The sequence below is a fragment of the Meles meles genome, chromosome 7 (genome assembly GCF_922984935.1).
Source record: "Meles meles chromosome 7, mMelMel3.1 paternal haplotype, whole genome shotgun sequence".
In the NCBI taxonomy this organism is placed as follows: domain Eukaryota; kingdom Metazoa; phylum Chordata; class Mammalia; order Carnivora; family Mustelidae; genus Meles; species Meles meles.
In genome coordinates, this window is record NC_060072.1 from 123,990,902 (window position 1) to 124,008,040 (window position 17,139).

Genomic DNA, 17,139 nt, shown 5'->3' on the forward strand with positions numbered 1-17,139 from the left:
AAGACCGACTTCAAGCGCCCTTCAAGATTGGACCATGTTTCTTTCTTCCCCGAGACCAGGAGGATGGAGCTAACTTCTGAGAGCAAGAACCTTGTCCTTAGGCAGCACTCCCTTGCTCCACAGGCGTGCACGTGCGAAAATGGACTCTGGTAGCTAGGAGCAAATGCGCTAAGATAATCTCTGCAGCTGCAAGATTCTATTTCTGGACCACTGTGACCCTCCTTCCCCTTCTCTCACCGGGGCCAAAGCCACACAGGCAGATGCGTGAACACTGGGGTTCCAGTACACGCAAACCAAGTTCTTGACGGTGTATGAGAACTGTCCAACCATAAGGAGAGAGGAGAGGAGAAGATAGGCGAGCTGAGGCAACCAGAGGGAGGTTTCCAAGCGTCACACAGTATTGCAGTATGAACATCCTGGAGTTCAGGTGTGGGGAGGCGGGCACAGGGTGGGAAGGAACAACACGTGGCTGGGGAAAGGGGAGAAGCAGAAGGATTTGCTGAGGAGGTGGCGGAGTATTTGAGAGTTTATCACAGATGTGGATCCGTAGCCTTGGATACTGTTTGGGGTGCTCCCTAAGCTTCTCAAAGGGACTCACGAGTGCAAGCAAGGGCTCATGTTCTCGGATACGTGTATGTAGTGTAGATTCCTATTTTGATTTCATTCTTTTTGTGGATTTTTCAGTTTTTGGTGGGCTATTCTTCTGCAGATGCAGTTCTAAAATACTTCTGGGGGCAACCTGGGTGGTGCAGTCGGTTGAGCCTCTGACTCTTGGCTTCGGTGCAGGCCATGATCTCGGGGTCCTGGGATGGATGCTCAGCAGGGAGTCTGCTGGAGCTTATCTCCCTCTGCCTCCCCCCCCCACTCACGTGTGCGCTCTCGCTCTCAAAATAAATAACATCTTAAAAATTAAAAAAAAAAAAAAAACTTCTGAAGTTGGCTTTGAGCTTCTGAACATACACAAAAGCCAAAACACCATTTTCAGGTGTCCCCGCGTGTCTAGCTGCTCCTGACATGTGTGCCCTGAGGACAAAGAAGCGGGTTTTCTCCTGATAAACAGGAGCGGCTTGTGTCGGGGGTTGTGCATCTGCAAGCCGGAGCCCATCTGTTAGAAGGTTCAGGTGGCAGGTAGGAGCGTGTCCTTAGGAAAGGACTCCCATGTTCTCTCTCCTCCACCTGTGAGGAACTCTGCTTTACTCCATGTCCCCCAAAGCCACCAGGACCTTAGAGTGACAATTAAGCAATTTAGGGAGACTCTGTGACCACAATGGGCAAAGCGCACTGAACAGAGACACTAGAATGAGCCAGGGTCCCGCCCATTTCTGGACAGCGATCAGCTACCCGCCGCCCTCCTTTTCCGTGGATCATATGGAAACACTTGAGTGCGTTCTCACAGGCAGCTTCTGAGTTCCTCCGGCTGTGTTGATGGTTGGCTGATGCATACCAGAGGATGCCTCCGGGCCCTCCGAAGAAAAGGCAGCAGGCTCAGCCTGTCACTGCCTCTACTTGAATGTTGGCTCTTAGAATAGCGCTGGGTGTGATGGAGCTGCTGGAACTGGGTCAGAGTGTCAGGCTAGCTCTGCCCCGGCTGGAGGTGCAGCTCTTGCTGCAGAAGGGCCTCCAGGTTCGCAGAACTGGGCGCCATTCCCGTCTCCTGAGCAGCGCTGGGGGCCCACCGTGGCGGAGCTCCGCCTGGGCCCTGAGCAAGGGTGGTGGCGCTGCTGGAAGGCCACCCTTCCAAGGAGCTGGTCCCGCCTTGAGCCTGGGCTCTCCATGCATGGAGGCACTGCCAGACACACCTGCCGAGCTGGCTGACCTTCCCAGAGCTGGGCCAGGAAGTGCAGAGGGCTGCAAGTCCTAACTCCAGGGGTCCTGACTCCAGCAGGCCTGGGGGGAATGGGGAAATGGCCGCTCAGAGACATTCATGAGTGGCCCCTGCATGGTCAGTTTCCTGTGAGTTTCCAATATTCACAGAGACAAAGCAGCACCTGTCCAGAACTCTGGAGACTGACTTCGGGCACTTTCTGTGTCACTCCGTTTTGGCAGGCAGCAGAACACACGTCCTCTTCCCGACCTTGCTGATGTTGGGAGTGAGGAGAGGGAAGAGTTCCCTGCTGTGTTCCTATCATGGCTCTGGTTTAGATCTGGTTTCCTGTGGGTTCCACCCTGCATCTTTGCAGACAAGAATACTCCTCCGGCTAATGAAACTCAGGCATCTCTTCCTCGCCCAGCCCTTACAAATGCCTGTTCTTATTTCACGGGCATACTGCTCATTAATTTCTTAAAGAGGACTCCCCAGATGACATCGGGTTCAGGGCTGCACCACCTGGTCTGTCCCACAGTGAATGTCATGGTGGGGAACCCAGCTGAAGTCTGTTCACAGCTACTAGAAATTTCTCTGGTGTGTCAAGTGTCTCTCCCTCTCCTGTGCCCATTCAGTCTCTGGTTCAGTTATGCTTTTGGAAATTCTTCACACTCTGGAGCTCACAATGAATACCGAGCTGCTTACCTTTCACAACAACCCAGATGTCCCAACATGCCTCAAACTCTGCAGGTCCTAAACTGCCCTTATATCCCATGCTCTGGCTGGGAGACGTTCCAGATGCCCTCCTGCTCTGACGGCCACCTTCTCGACCACACAACAGATCAATCTCACCTACCTTCTAAACATCACCCTATTACTGAGACCCTGTGCCCCTGCCAGTTCTGGCCTATGCTACCATAATTACGTCCCAGTTTGCAGGTTCTGTCCTATATTTCTCCAGCTCATCCTCCACAAACTGCCAGACCGATGTTTCTAGGACAGTGAGACTCCCATCCGGCTGCCCCTCCACGTCCAATGTTGGGTGGCTCTCACTGCCTCAAAGATGAAACCCCCGTCACAGAGCCTTCAGGGCTCCCAAGCTGCCCAGTGGGGCCTTGTCAGCCTCCTCTCTGGCTGGCCTCCTCTGCCTCTTGCTTCCAAGCCCAGTGGAGCTGTGTGCTTCTCCACCTGGCACGCTGCTCTCCTTCATGGGGCTTCCGTGCATGCTGGCATGCCTACCCACCCAGTTTCTCCTGCTCCCACTCTGCTGCCTGGGAAGACTTTTCTTTCCTCCTTAAGCCCAGTGACTCCTTTCAATTCCTCATCGACCCCCACGCAGACCTCTCTTAGAGTACTTGGGGACACCGACACAATTATACACCTCACTTTCTGATGACCTGGCCGGGCCTTGTACCTCTGCACCTTCTGCTCAACTTGGCACATAACGAGTATGCAATAAATATTTTTCTGAATGAGCGAATGAACGGTGACTTTGGTGGTTTTGTTGTCCCTCAGTTAGTAATAGATTCAAGAATCTCAACTACCGGGGCACTTGGGTGGCTCAGCCAGTTAGGAGTTTGCCTTTGGCTGGGGTCATGATCTAAGTCCTGGGGTCAGGCTCCAGGCTCAGTGAGGAGTCTGCTTCTCTCTCTCCCTCTGCCCCCCACCAACTCATAACTACTTCCTCAGAGGCCACAGAAACATCAGTTACTTTGTATAACAGCTTGGTTTGAATATAGCCAATGCTCTGAATAAATATCCTGACCTTTTAACATTTTTATTTTGCTGACCCGGATAAACTCAACCGATGAGTCTCAGTCAATGGCTGACCCTCCAGTCAGTGGCTGATTACCCACACTTTTGGCTTCGTACTTTTCCTGATCCTGAAGCCCATCAGAGTCCCGAGGGACAGCGACAATTGATGGCATCCCTACCACGTGTTGCGCCCTGCGTTTCCCATCTATTGGGTGCTATCTCATTAATTCTGCAATCTTCATTAGCACCTCAATTAGAGAAATGAAACCAGCTCACACTTATTAATAAATGAAACTGAATGCCCAAGAATACATGTCAGCATGTCTTTTCCACCCCCAGAGGGAGAGCAGAATGCTACCGCTGCATTAGAACAAACTCTGCTCACTGGGAACGATGCACGTCCGCCTTGGTCTTCCACCAGTGTGGGCGGATCAGGAGCTGGAGGGATTGGGACCAGGGTCTTGTGAGAGGATCTAGGAGGGTTCTCAGCTCTTGCAAGCAGGAAAAAAGGTCAGCCAGGTTGCAAAGAGAGGAGAGTGGATGTCCAAAGAAGGAGGGAGGGAAGAGACCATGCAAGGGAAAAAAAAAAAAAAGCACAGAAACTTACAAAGGCCAGGTGGGAAAGAGGCAGAGGGGAAACTGAAAGAAAGAAAGAGAGAAAGACAGTGTGGGGGGTGCCTGGGTGGCTCAGTGGGTTAAAGCCTCTGCCTTCGGGTCAGGTCAGGATCTCAGGGTCCTGGGATCGAGCCCTGCATCGGGCTCTCTGCTCCGCAGGGAGCCTGCTTCCTCCTCTCTCTCTTCCTGCCTCTCTGCCTAGTTGTGATTTCTCTCTGTCAAATAAATAAAATATTAAAAGAAAGACAGTGTGGAAGCAGCACAGACCCTGTGACTGAGAAAAACAGAGAAACCAAATCACACAGGACCCAGTGCAGGTCTTACGGCATAGAGAGAAAACTGGAGAGGTTTGGGGTTTAGCCACTGAACCATGTGTCCCTGGATGCCCAGATACCTACAGAATTGTTCCCAAGGGAGAACACCCCCTTCACTTGCTCAGGATCTTTTCTTTGAACTTAACTGACTTACTGATCAACGGAGTGAAAATCCTCCCCAGCAAAGGGCCATTTTCTCCCCCTATCATTTTAATAAAGCAGCTGGCTAAGGCAGATGCTAAGCAGACAGCCTACGATAAGCTCAGATATGTAGTATGGATTTCCATCCCGTTCGTGGATAAAGAAGCTTGGAAAGCGATCCGGAATGACATAATGGACCAATATTGCTTTCCCTCTCCTACAGCAAGTGTGGTTTTGATAGACGTTTAATATGTATTTCGGGGATTGAACTGCATACCGTCTCTCGATTATTCTCTGCCAGAGGATCTGAATGACAGCTCTAGCCCAGAGAAATTTTTCCATTATAATTTTTCAATTTGTTCTGGTCTGAAAAATGTGTGTAAATGAAAACAGAGAAAAGTCAAGCACTGTGTCCCCTTCAAATGTTCTGTTTTGCGTTTACGATGGCTTTGCAGATGTGGTTCTGCTTCCCTTTCTTTTTGGCAAATGACCTTATTTCTTCCAGATTTCTGATCACTTCTAATATGCCATAAACCATTTATCCGATTTGCAGGAATGCCCCTGACTCTTCTTTATTTTTCACCCTGTTTTGACCTACAATTTCTTCTTTTAGCTCCTTGCCACCAAAACCAAAACAAACAAAAACTAATGAAGCACACCGACAATTCAGGAAAGCTCAGATTGGCCTCAGGACGGAAGAGAGATATTCCTTCCCTTTCCCAAGTACACGGAGCCCCCACCCTCCCCAACCAGGAAACGAAGGGACAGGACAGTCCTTCAAAGCCCTTTTGCCCATCTCCTTTGGAAGAGCTGGGCCGGTTTTCTTACCTTAAATAACTATAACAGCTCAAGTTTCCCTAGTGACTGGGAGAAAAAATATTTACCCGGGAACTCAGACTGGACGACTGCGGAATAATCTGTATACACTCAGATTTGCAGGGGATTGGTGAGCCCGGAGGCCCCGAGGCTGCACGGTATCATATTTTTACTCACTTCTCTCTGCGAGCCATCCGCCCATAGAGAAGAGCATGCTTACCTTCCGCGGCTTCACTTTATCGTGGTAGTCATACTGGAAGATTCCTTTGTAGCTCAGTCCCAGCCACCATGGTATCCCCTGCTTGTCCTAGGGCACGGAAAGAAGTGCGGGTAAATACAGGGCTGGAGAACACACATGGAAACCAAGGGAAGGCCTTCTGGCTCAGGAAAATGCAAATCCCTCGATATGGATGGAGGCCACCTCTCTCCTTTTCATCTTAACAGATGTGTCCCATCATCAACTGACGCTCAGATATGTGAACAGGTGCCATGGAAGGTGCCCTGGGGTGGGGACCCAGCTCTGTTCCTAACCAGGAGCCCACCGTGGTCCTTCCCCACTCCCACCCTTTATGAATAAGTGAAAATGCCTTGTTCCTTGTCCTCCTTCTAAGGCTCCAGGTTTCACCAAAACAATACCTGAGAGCATTCAAACAAAATGACCTGAGCAGAAAAACTGTCGTTGACTCTCAGAGCTGGAAGAGACCGTACAGAAGGCAACTCCTCTAAAAACCTTTTTAAAGACCTTATTTATTCTTTTTTTTTTTTTTAAAGAGAAGTCTGAGGTTCACAGCAAAATGGAGAGGGAAGTACAGAGATGTCCCATACTCCCCTGCCCCCACACCTGCAGGGTATAACCTGATGAACCTACATTGATACATCATGGTCATCTGAAGTCCAGAGTTCACATTAGGGTTCATTCTTGGTGTTGAATCCTCCGTGAGTTTGGACAAATGCATAATGATGTCTACCTGTCATTATAATACCACGTGGAGGAGTTTCACTGCCCTAAAAATCCTGTGTTCTGCCTATTTGCCCCTCCTTTTCCCCCCTCCCAGGTTCTGGCAGAACCATTCCATTCCTTGGAATCCTACAATATGTACCCTTTCCACCTTGGCTTCTTTCACTTGATGATATGCATTTAAGATTCCTCCAGTTTTAAAGACGTAAAAGTCAGAGCAGGGGCACCTGGGTTACTCAGTTGGTTAAGCGTCTGCCTTCGGCTCAGGTCATGATCCCAGGGTCCTGGGATGGGTTCTGAGTTAGGCTCCCTGGCTCAGCAGGGAGTCTGTTTCTCCCTCTGCCCCGCCCCCCACCGTTCCTGCTTGTGCTTGTGCACGCGTTCTCTCTCTCGCAAAAATAAATCAATAAAATTGAAAAAAAAAAAAGTCAAGCAAAGGGTTTACCCTGCTCTACTCAGGACCCATGCTATCCCTCCAGCAGGCCAACGGCAGAGACCACTATGTGGTCCTGCTCACCTTAAGAGATCTGCTGGACTGAGTGACTCATGCTGTCAGACAAAAGTAGCAAAATCCAAGCCTAGACCTTCCGAGACCCGAATTAGAAACACCAAGTCCCTCTCTTTACTCCTTTAACAGAGACCTCTTGCCGCCAGATTATAAACTGGGATCCTACATTCAGATAGGGATGACTCTGAGATGTTAATTAGAGCTCCCACACACTAGGAGTCCAGTGGGTATAGGAATCAGTCTTCCCCTACATTTGTCCTAATTGCCACATCCTTAAATAACTTAGATCACCCCACTGAAGATGTCTTAACAACTCAAAATTGGCCTCATGCTTTGCAAATACCCATGAGTTATCTCAAGGTAGGCACAAAGATAAGAAAGGGCAAGGACATATATTTGGAATTTTCAGAAAAGTTTCAGGGTATAGGATTTCCTACAAAATTTTTTAAAGATATAAAACGTCTGTCTCTGTAAAGTGTCTGTGTGTCCTGCAACAGTTCCAGAGAGCAGCCCAAGGCGGGGATTCAAGGCCACCGCAGCTCCGGGGGGACCAGGTGCAGGCAGTCACCATGCCACAGAACACAGCCTCTGTGAAATCACGAGGCCTCTGACTGGCAAGGCTGCAGACGGTTGGTGCGGGCTTGCCTGGACTCCTGTGCTCTTTCTCCCAGTAAGTAGGAGTGCAGTTGCTGAGGCCTGAGGATTCTGAGCCAACTACGCACACGCTTTTGGTGCTCTGACCATCACAGGGTCTGCTTCTGCTCTCACAGACTGCAAAAGAGCCTGTTTCTCAAGTTTTATTGTAAGGCAGAGAGCATATACATGAGAAGCTATCTTTCTGTCAGGCTCTGGGCTGACAAAGGGAAGGGACACGGGTTTATGCAAGTAAAAGACCAGATGAAGTCTCTGCTCAAAGATTTCCACTCTGTCTGCAGTCTAACACCCTGGGCCTCCAGCATCTGGGAGACTCTGGTGGGGGAAGCTGGAGAGGCAAAGCTCATAATCTCTCTTCTAAGTCTGAGCGACGGAGGCGAGATCAAATGACCATCAAATGGTGAAGGAGAGAACCTAGTCCAGGCCATTCCTCCTTCGCTCTCAAGAAAGCAGACCCGTTTGCCACACAAGCCCCTGAGAGACAGACTCGCTGGCTGATCTCTGTGAAAGGCCTCTTGTAACACAACGGGTGTCTCGGCGTCCGCCTCATAACTGGGCTCCATGAATTGAGTTCTGACGTTTGCTCCCGTCGCGGGAGTGTAACTCCAACCACCCGGTTCCACTCTCAATAAACACTCGCTCAGTAAACACCTACTGAGCGTCTACGATGTGTCAGGCACTACACCCGGTTCCGGCAATATGGAACAGAAGGCGACACACAGTCTGGGCCGTCAGAAGGCTGCAGGTTGGTGGGAGATACAGGCATTTGAACGTGTGCCGAGGTCCCGCAAAGTGTGCGGCTGTCATGAGTGACACAACGATACATGAAACACCGAAGAACACATTCTGGCCCAAAGGAATGAAAAATACAGCTGGATGGAAACATGGGGAATGAAACTGGCCAATGAGCAAGAGAATCTCGGGTTGGCTGGGGAAGTGTCTTGCATTCAGGAGTGCTGCCTCTTTTGTGGCTGGACTTGGGGCCAGGACTTATATTTTTTCATGGTGGGGTAAGTGAGGGGAGGAAAACGATCCCTTCTCATCATCAATAAAGCACACCAGCACCTTCTTATCTATGAGTTCAGGGAAGGGATCCCAGGCAGGGGCATTATGGATAAAATCAAAACGAGTTTGGAATAGGGTCCACGTTCCACTGGACTTCACAATATTTAAGACAACAAGATCTGTCTTCTTAAATAGCCACGTACTCTCTCTGTCAGCCTCTCATGCCAGCCCTCCTCCAAAATTGCCTATGTGGCATCTGACCACCAAGTAAAACACTGTGGACGCTGCCTAATATTTTTATTCCCTACAGGTCGTTGCCTTTACATGGAATCGTCCCAGCTCTGAATTTCCGACCTCCCAGGGTTCTTCTGAGTATAAAAGGTAGTGGCAATTTATTATACCCACTTTATAGGAGGAATGTGAGTTTTCATTGAAGAGAAATTGCACCAATTCTTCCTACATGGAGGACTCCCCCAGCACATAATCATCCTGACCTAGGCCTCTGCCACACACCACCCCCAACCTCCCACCACATCTTCAGTAAAATTAAAAAGGAAAAAAGTGAGAGAGGCTTGTATTTTTGGGGGGGCAGTCTTGGCACTTACCTTCACTGCGTAATAGTGAACGCCATAGGTCGGGAGAGACTCCACGATGCTCATGTAGCTGGGAAGACAGACAGAGACACACACACACGAGGGTGGTTATTCGGCAGAACTGGAACCATATACATGTGTGTGCGTATGACAAAACTCTCAGAGTGAAGATTTACTTGAAAACGATCCTGGACCATCATCCCCCGACCCCGAGATTGGTCTTTGCGAGCAGAACTGAAGAGCCGTGACACATGCTATGTGAACGCACATAAACACAACCTCACGGGCAATGGGACGGGCCACTTACTTTACAATTGCTTGACCTCTGGTCTGGCCATTCAGTTTCTTGTAGTGTTCAATTACTCGATCCTCGCTAGAATTACAAGACAAACACTCTGTTATATATGGTCCCTAGGTCACCGGCCCACACCCTGCTAAAAGAGATACTTATTCCGAGCCTGAGCCATCTCAAGAGGAGCTCCAAGGAGTCAACAGCTCCTGAAGAAATGATTTGTCCTGTGTGGCATTTCTGAACTCAACCTGGGAGGTGCCTCGGGCTACAGGTTCCCTCGGGTCAGCTCCCTGCAAGAAATGCTACTATGGGAGGTGAGGAAGCAGCAGTGAGCATCCGTGTCACTGGAAAGGGGCACAGACTGGGGACAGGAGGGAAACCGTCCAGCGGGGGATCGGGGGGACGCTCTGGCTAAATGCCCACATGTCTTCATGGTCCTCCTCATCACCCAAATCCTGTGTGCACATGCCTGCGCAGACATTGACTTCAACAGAATGCCCAAGGCTTCCCTATCATGAATCAGTGGTCAGGGCTGAGGGCTTCCAAGGAGGATGGGAAAGTTCTGGAATCTAGGCCTGGCTAACACAAACCATGAGACAATCAAAGGCCCAGAGAAGTGCTGGGAAACAAGCCAGCTACCAGAAGTGAGCTATGAACTCCGTGATCTCCTGAAGTCTTCCTTCTAAAACAACAAGAGACCAGCTCGTGCCTTAGGAGACAGTGGCCAGCCAAACCGTTCTTTGACATGCAGAGGGCATGAAGGGACTCTGGGAGGGGGCTATGGCTGCTGTCTTTGGAAGCACAGAACCAATCTGGGGAGTCACAGGGGAAGCACATCCCACCTGCTGAAGAGTCAAGTTCAAAAGACTGGGCCTCTGTGACCTGGCCACACCACCTGGAGCCCCATTTCTCTACCTTCTGTCTTACGCCTCCCTCATCTCAGGCCAGGACCTCTAGGACAGGATGCAGCTCTAGGGAAGGACCCCAGAGACCTCCCTGGTTGGTCTTCATCATCTCTTATTTAGTATCCCAGAGCTGATCGAAAGCTTTTCCTGCCAACCATTTTTTTTTTTTTTTTTTTTTTTTTAAAGGAGAAAAGAGGGCGCCTGGGTGGCTCAGTTGGTTAAGCAACTGCCTTCTGCTCAGGTCATGATCCCGTAGTACAGGGATCGAGTCCCGCATCGGGCTCCCAGCTCTATGGGGAGTCAGCTTCTCCCTCTGACCTTCTTTCCCTCTCATGCTCTCTTTCACTCTTTCTCTCTCTCTCAAATAAATAAATAAAGTCTTAAAAAAAATAAAGGCAAAAAGAAAGGCCATTTCTTGGGGGTAATGTGTCCTGTGTGTTAACTAACTACTACTACTTGGGGGTCATTTACTGATTTTCCAGTTATTATCCTAATCTTTAATGGCTGTCTCTTCATTCTCTTCATTTTAGTACTCTGAAATCTGTGTGTGTATTTTTGATCATCTGATTCGTTACAAGCGAGTGTCCTTACAAACACCCAGAAGAGGAACTGGCAAGCTACAGGAGCCCTGCTCTGGTTGGAAAGTCATTCAGATGGGCTCTGGACACCTTCTCTTCAGAAAGGCGCAGAGGCAGCTCTGTTTCTCCTCGGCTGCCAGGCAACCCTGGACGCTCTTCTCAGAGTGTGAGAAAGCCCCCTCCTGAGAGAATTCTCCAGCAGCGTCCCACCCGGGGAGGACCCCACCCCACCAGACCTTCGGGGTCATGTCGAGACATTCTGGGGCTTGCTGGCCTAGCTTGTTCCCCTCTCACTCACTGAATCAACGGCTGCCATGGCATGTTTCCCACCACAGACAGGATCTAGCATTCTGTGAGGTCAGCTCTTGGATCCAAGCTCAAGCAACTCAGGGTAGATCTGAGCTGCTTCCCTTCCGAGCTCTGGGAGGGAGGACCCTGGGACTGGGCTGGGGAGATGGAAATCAATGTAGTGCTGTGGCCGTGAACACAGGCGAGGCTCAGACCAATGAACATCAGAAAACACCTGCAAGCAGCTGTTCCAAAGCTTCCTGACTAAGTGTCTTCTCAGCGCCCGACAGCTGCAGGACTCTGCCAGCCCCACTCCTCCCTGGGTCTCCTGCTGCCCGAGGCCATCAGTGAGGGCGCGATATCTAGCTTCTCCTTCCTCAGCTTTCCCCACTTCTTTGGGTCCAACTGAAATGCCGTGGGCCCATGCTGTGATTACACACGCATCGCCAACTGTGAACCCGCCCCGCCCCCAGCCCCGCCCCTTCTTTCTCTGGAATTTACGAGATGGCTCCAGTGCGGGCGATTTGCCAAGTTTCCTAGCGACCCCAGAGCTGCGGTAGGGGCTCCATGGAAAAACTATATAAAAAAAAAATGCACCAACCAGAGTAAATAGAATCCCAAAACACTAATTGGAGGATACTGTGGTGCATGAAGGAAAAAGACAGGTGATTAAGGCTGACTGTGACTCGCCATAGCCATAGTCGTTCAATGAGATCATCTCTCTGCAGGCAAGGGGCCCAGGAAATGCATGGGGGATTAAGAGGAAACGGGGGTGATGATATGGTTTCCCATCTTGAAGGAGCCATCTCCTGCAGTGCGCAGTGACTTTGGAGTAAAGGCTGGTGCCTCCGCAAAGCTGCTCTGGGTGGTGTGGGGACTGGGGCGTCCAGCATTTGCCAGCTCTGCCCTGGAGAGAATCCGGGTCAGAGCCCTCATACTGCTCTGTTCCATGGCCCTGGGCACATATTTCTAACCTCTGCCTCAGATGTCTCCCGATTGGGAAGTCCCGTGGAGTGGAAGTCCAAGCTTGTTACACGCTTGGGGAAAATTAGCAGAAAGGATTACTTCATAGTTACTCAGCATTACTATGTACCTTTCACTATTTGTTAATTGTGTCATGTGACTTCTTACTTCTGCTCTTAATCACAGTCTGGATTGGGTTGGTAGGGTTAATCCTGTTTTATAGATGGGAAATTGAGGCAGCAGGGAAGTAATTCAAGCCTCCCTGAGCTGTCATTACCCCACCGTTCAGAAACGTGGCTGGGATTCTCAAACCCACTGCCTCGCTCTGGAGGCTGTCACTGGTGTGAATGGGCACCCTATGGCTTATTCCGGTCTGGCGGTTGTCTGCCACCTCCGAGAAGGCCAGCAAGAGCGGGAGACCCGGAAGAACTATAAATCTGTGTCCTTTCGGGGATGATCAGGGCTGCAGGCCGCTGGATAGAGACTGTGATGCCAGAGCGAGTGAGGGTCTGCTCCACCAACAAGGGGACATGTTAGTCACTGAGATGCATGAGCTGGCACCGAGGGACGTCTTTGACGTCCATGTTTGGTTGTCAGCTCTACGAACCATGAACATCATTCATCTCTTCCTGAAATCTCTGCTTTTCTAAAAATCCAAATAAGTAAGTTGGAATACGAAAGCAAACTACGACTAGCCAACCACAATGAAATAAAATGTTTTTTAGCAAGGAATCAATGGGAAGGTCCACACTGCTGGCTTGCCTATATGTAGCTGGGCTGTGGAGCCTGGCGACACCTGCTTCAAAAATGGTCCCCCAGGGCGCCTGGGTGGCTCAGTGGGTTAGGCCTCTGCCTTCAGCTCAGGTCATGGTCTCGGGGTCCTGGGATCGAGCCCCGCATTGGGCTCCTCAGCAGGGAGCCTGCTTCCCTCCGTTTCTCTCTCTGCCTGCCTCTCTGCCTGCTTGTGATCTCTCGCTGTCAAATGAATAAATAAAATCTTTAAAAAAAAAATGGTCCCCCTCCCCATTTCTGCATCCTCTCTGTGATGCGTACACAGTGGCGTGGGTGTCTCTGGGTCTAAATGAGGCCCAGGGAAGGTGCCAGCCAGGTCAGAGAGACGGAGGAATGCTCTGGCAAGATAGGTACAGATGTGGGTAAAGATGAAGATGTTCGCGTTGACACAGGAGAAGACAGGAACATGAAGGAAGGCATTTCTGTAATAGTAATAACGTGTGAGCAAGGAGCTGACTGCGGAGATAATTAAAGAGAAATGCAGAAAGGAGAGAGAGGGAGACAGTGAGGGAGAGAGAGGGAGATTGAGAGAGAAGGAGCCGGTAAGCACAGGGTATAGAATATGTCTGGCAACAACTGAATGAGGAGATGGTTGAGGGCTGGTTTAGGCTAAAAGTGACCTTGACCCCAAACAACGCAGCAACGTCAGAGCCCCCAGATGGCAAATACATGTCCTTCGTGGAGGAACTACTGGTCTCAGAGTCATATTCTTGTGTCTAGCTCTTTCACTACTGGTTCCCTAAACATGAACAGCTGGGAGGAAGGTGGTGGGACAGAGAAGCTGAGGCCCAGGGAGCACAGGGGACTGGGAGAGGGCAACAGGGCTCCAGGAATAAGGGAACACAGTGTCATCTGCTGGTGTTCCCACGTGCAGACAGCCAAGCTGCAAGGAGGTGAGCAGACACACGCACAGTCTCAGGTTAAATAGATCCTGTTCTGGAGGGCAGATTATCATTATACAAAGTTATGACATATCGACACATCGACATATGTCCTGTTAGCAAAGGACAAATGGCAAAAACCAGCTCAGAGAGATGAGATTGGCAGGGGGCGGGGGGATGCCCGCAGCCTGAGGAGCTCTCTGCCCCAGGACTTGGCTTTTTTCTGCTCCCACTGACCCAACCTGTGGTCTCTTGAGGAGAAATGACTTCTGGACTGGAGTCTCACTGGGCTAATGCCCTCTGCATCAAAGCATGCCCCATCAAAGCATGCCCCATCCCAGCCAAAGGGTCTCTCAGAGTCACACGCATGGCTGAGCCATGAGCGTGCCAACTGTAAACGTGTCCACACACGATGACATATTAGTAATCCATACATTTTGTAAAGCAGAGTAAAGAAGTGCTTAGAAGAGTCACATGGTACAGTTGATCGGGATTGGCCCGTTCTGTGATTTTTGTTTTACTGTTATTGTTTATAAAAGCAGTCAACGCTTGCTGTGAGGGAGGCAGAAGGGACATGGGGACGGGGCCTTCTGGGTGTCAGGGGACGGTGGCCAGGGCCCGTGCACACAGCACTATTTGCACACACCACCCAGGAATGCAGGCCCCACTCCACTGTGACCAGAACCGCAAGCCGGGACCCTTTCGCATGTCCGTTTTGGTCAGAGTCAGTAATTCAGGGCCTGACAGATGAACTAGGGCATAATGTTACATGGCATCCAAATCAGGAGATGTGAAACACTGTGGGAAATATCAAAGAATCAATCTCTCTCTTCTGTGATGAAAAAAAAACAAACAAACCCATAGTTCTCCCACATCCCAAAACCTCACACGTCCTGTCATCGAATGACAAGGATTCCAGAAGGAAACTCGAGCAGCACATGAAAGGGTCTCCAAGGAGGCAAACCGTCCAAAGTGAAATTTTAGGTTTTTTTTTTTCTCTTGTTAAGGAAAATAGAAAAAGGAGGTCTCACGCAAACCATGGTATCTAAATATGTGCGGGAAATGGTTCGACCAAGGCCCAAGCAGCTCAGACAAGATGGAGTCAGTTGGGCTGGGGTCCAGTTTGACCCTCGGCAACGCCGAGCCCCCTGCGCCCCCGGTGGGCTCACTGCTGAGGGGTGTGTGGAGAGGGCGCAGCTTACCAGTAGGCCAGGGAAGGGTGCTCCTTCAGGGCTTGAGTGGGAAGCGCTGGCAGCTTCTTCAAGTCACTCCTCACCACCTCATTGCTGGAAGAAAGAAGAGGACAGAAACAATGCCAAGGAGTGGCTCACCCTCCGTCCCAGAAAGCCGCCATGCTCTGGGACCCGACCCGACCCAGGAGCCTTGGCTGAGACACCCCACATCTGTTCCCTTTGAATGAAAAGTGGGGGGGGGGAGGAAGGGGTGCTCCCTTTTAATCAGATTATTTAATAAAGAGGAAAGAGGACACACAGGGTGCAGAGCCCAGCGGCCCTCCCCTCTGGGGCATGGAACAAGGCAGAGCAGAGTGCTCACTGGTGGCCAGTACACAGAGCGGCACACAGACCCAGTGCACCTGTGAGCACAAATTTGGGAGGAAAAGGGTCACCAGGGTCCCTTAAGCTCTCAGGAGGAGCTCCCAGGGATCCGTCAGGGACTCAAGGGCCTCCGAGAATGGACCGCTTCTCCTTGAGAGCTCATTCCCTTGCTGACACACAATGCTGGTTTTCGTTGCTTGAACTGACCACACACTGAAAACTGTTATCCAAAATATGACAAATAAATAACTTTTCGCTTTTGACAAGGCCTCGAAATGACTCTGAGAGCAGGAAGGGATTATCTGGTCTTTGTAGGAGGTCCTGGCACCGGAAATCCTTTTCCCCACAGACTCACAGGTTTGAAGGATACTAAAAACTCCTCTGGGTTTTAACCAGGGCTCTTCAGAGCCTTGACTCCTCTCGGCACACTCAGCAGCCCTCCAGCCCTGCTGGGCCAGTGCATTTGCTGTTTGTACCCACTCTTTACCTCCAGAGGCAATCACTGGCCTCCTCCTTGGGATGGTTTTGGTATTTAGAGGTCCAGCAAGCATCTCATGGCCCCTGCAGGGCTAGCAGACGCGCACCCCACGGAGCCTGCCTTCATCCTTGGTTCTAACTTTTGTGCACCTCACACAAAGCAAAGCAGAGTTTAGTCACTGGGATGCTGGGCGGTAACATCAGAAGAGCAATGAATTAGGAGCTCAGTGAGCAGAGATGAAGGAAGGAGCAGCACAGTCACAGATGGGGAGCGCCTGCCGCATCTGGACAGCAAACACCCCAACACCCACGCTGCTCACTGATCACCCTCCATGATCACCCACCCGGCCGGAAAAGCCGTCCTCGCCAACGAATCAGCAGCTCCTCTCTGGATGCCACATGTCACAAGGCAAAACCACTCCAACACTCTGAGTTCATCAACATGGCGACAAGGAGACACACGGGTGTTGGCTGATGACACAGCCGTTCTCGGAAAGGGTGTTTCCCAAGTGGAGTGAGAAAAGGTGTGGGCGCTGTTTGAGTCCTGGCTTAGAACCAACCTGCTGGAAGGCACAGCTTGCTACTGTTTGAATCCTTGAATACTTGAATAAATCCAAGTATTTCAACTGTTATCACCTAGGTGTTAAGGCAAGGCTTTACCAATCATTCAGAAGCTGAAGGTAGCTGGGGAGCCCCTGCTCTATGGACGGTAGCGTAGGGGTGCGAACATGACAGACCGCAGTCCTCATCCGAGAGGTGCGCACGTGTTAGTGGGCAGGCCTGATGTGCAAACAGAAAGATAACTGAATGCCAGAGCAGCGTTTCATCGCGTTGACTCAAACAACGAATTCAGCAGCTCAGAGGAAAGAAAGACCCTGGGCTCTTGGGGAAGAGAAAGCTTTGGGGCAGCGTGTGCAGGGAGAAAAGGACAGGAATATAATTTTCTCCTCGGTGGGACACAGTGGAGTGTGGCAGCAGGTACACTGAGCCAGAAAGATCGATTGGAGTTGGGGGAGGGGTAGAGCTGAGGAGAGAAAAGGCCAACTGAAAGGCAGATTAGGCACGGAACTGTGAGGACCTTTCAAACCAGGCACCCAGTAGGCTATGGTCAGCCACTGGAGGTTTTCAAACAGCGAAGCTTCCCGTGTTCGGGACGTTCAATTCCCAAGCAGGGTTTGGAATTTTTACTCGCATGCTTTAAAGGCATAGTGTAAGCAAATACTCAGTTTGCCAAACTCTGGAGA

The 17,139-nt window shown here is 50.6% G+C and overlaps 1 protein-coding gene across 8 annotated transcripts in view; it reads right to left on the reverse strand.

The window, feature by feature from the left end:
* Positions 1 to 17,139, reverse strand: part of FRMD4A (FERM domain containing 4A) — a 607,066-nt gene that overhangs the window by 82,928 nt on the left and 506,999 nt on the right. For all 8 annotated transcript variants that reach the window (XM_046013725.1, XM_046013732.1, XM_046013730.1 and 5 more), the window contains 4 exons: positions 15,065 to 15,148; positions 9,471 to 9,536; positions 9,176 to 9,233; positions 5,666 to 5,752 (listed from right to left, as the gene is read on the reverse strand). In XM_046013725.1, the coding sequence (XP_045869681.1) occupies positions 5,666 to 5,752; positions 9,176 to 9,233; positions 9,471 to 9,536; positions 15,065 to 15,148 (295 nt within the window). The remainder of the gene's footprint in view (positions 1 to 5,665; positions 5,753 to 9,175; positions 9,234 to 9,470; positions 9,537 to 15,064; positions 15,149 to 17,139) is intronic.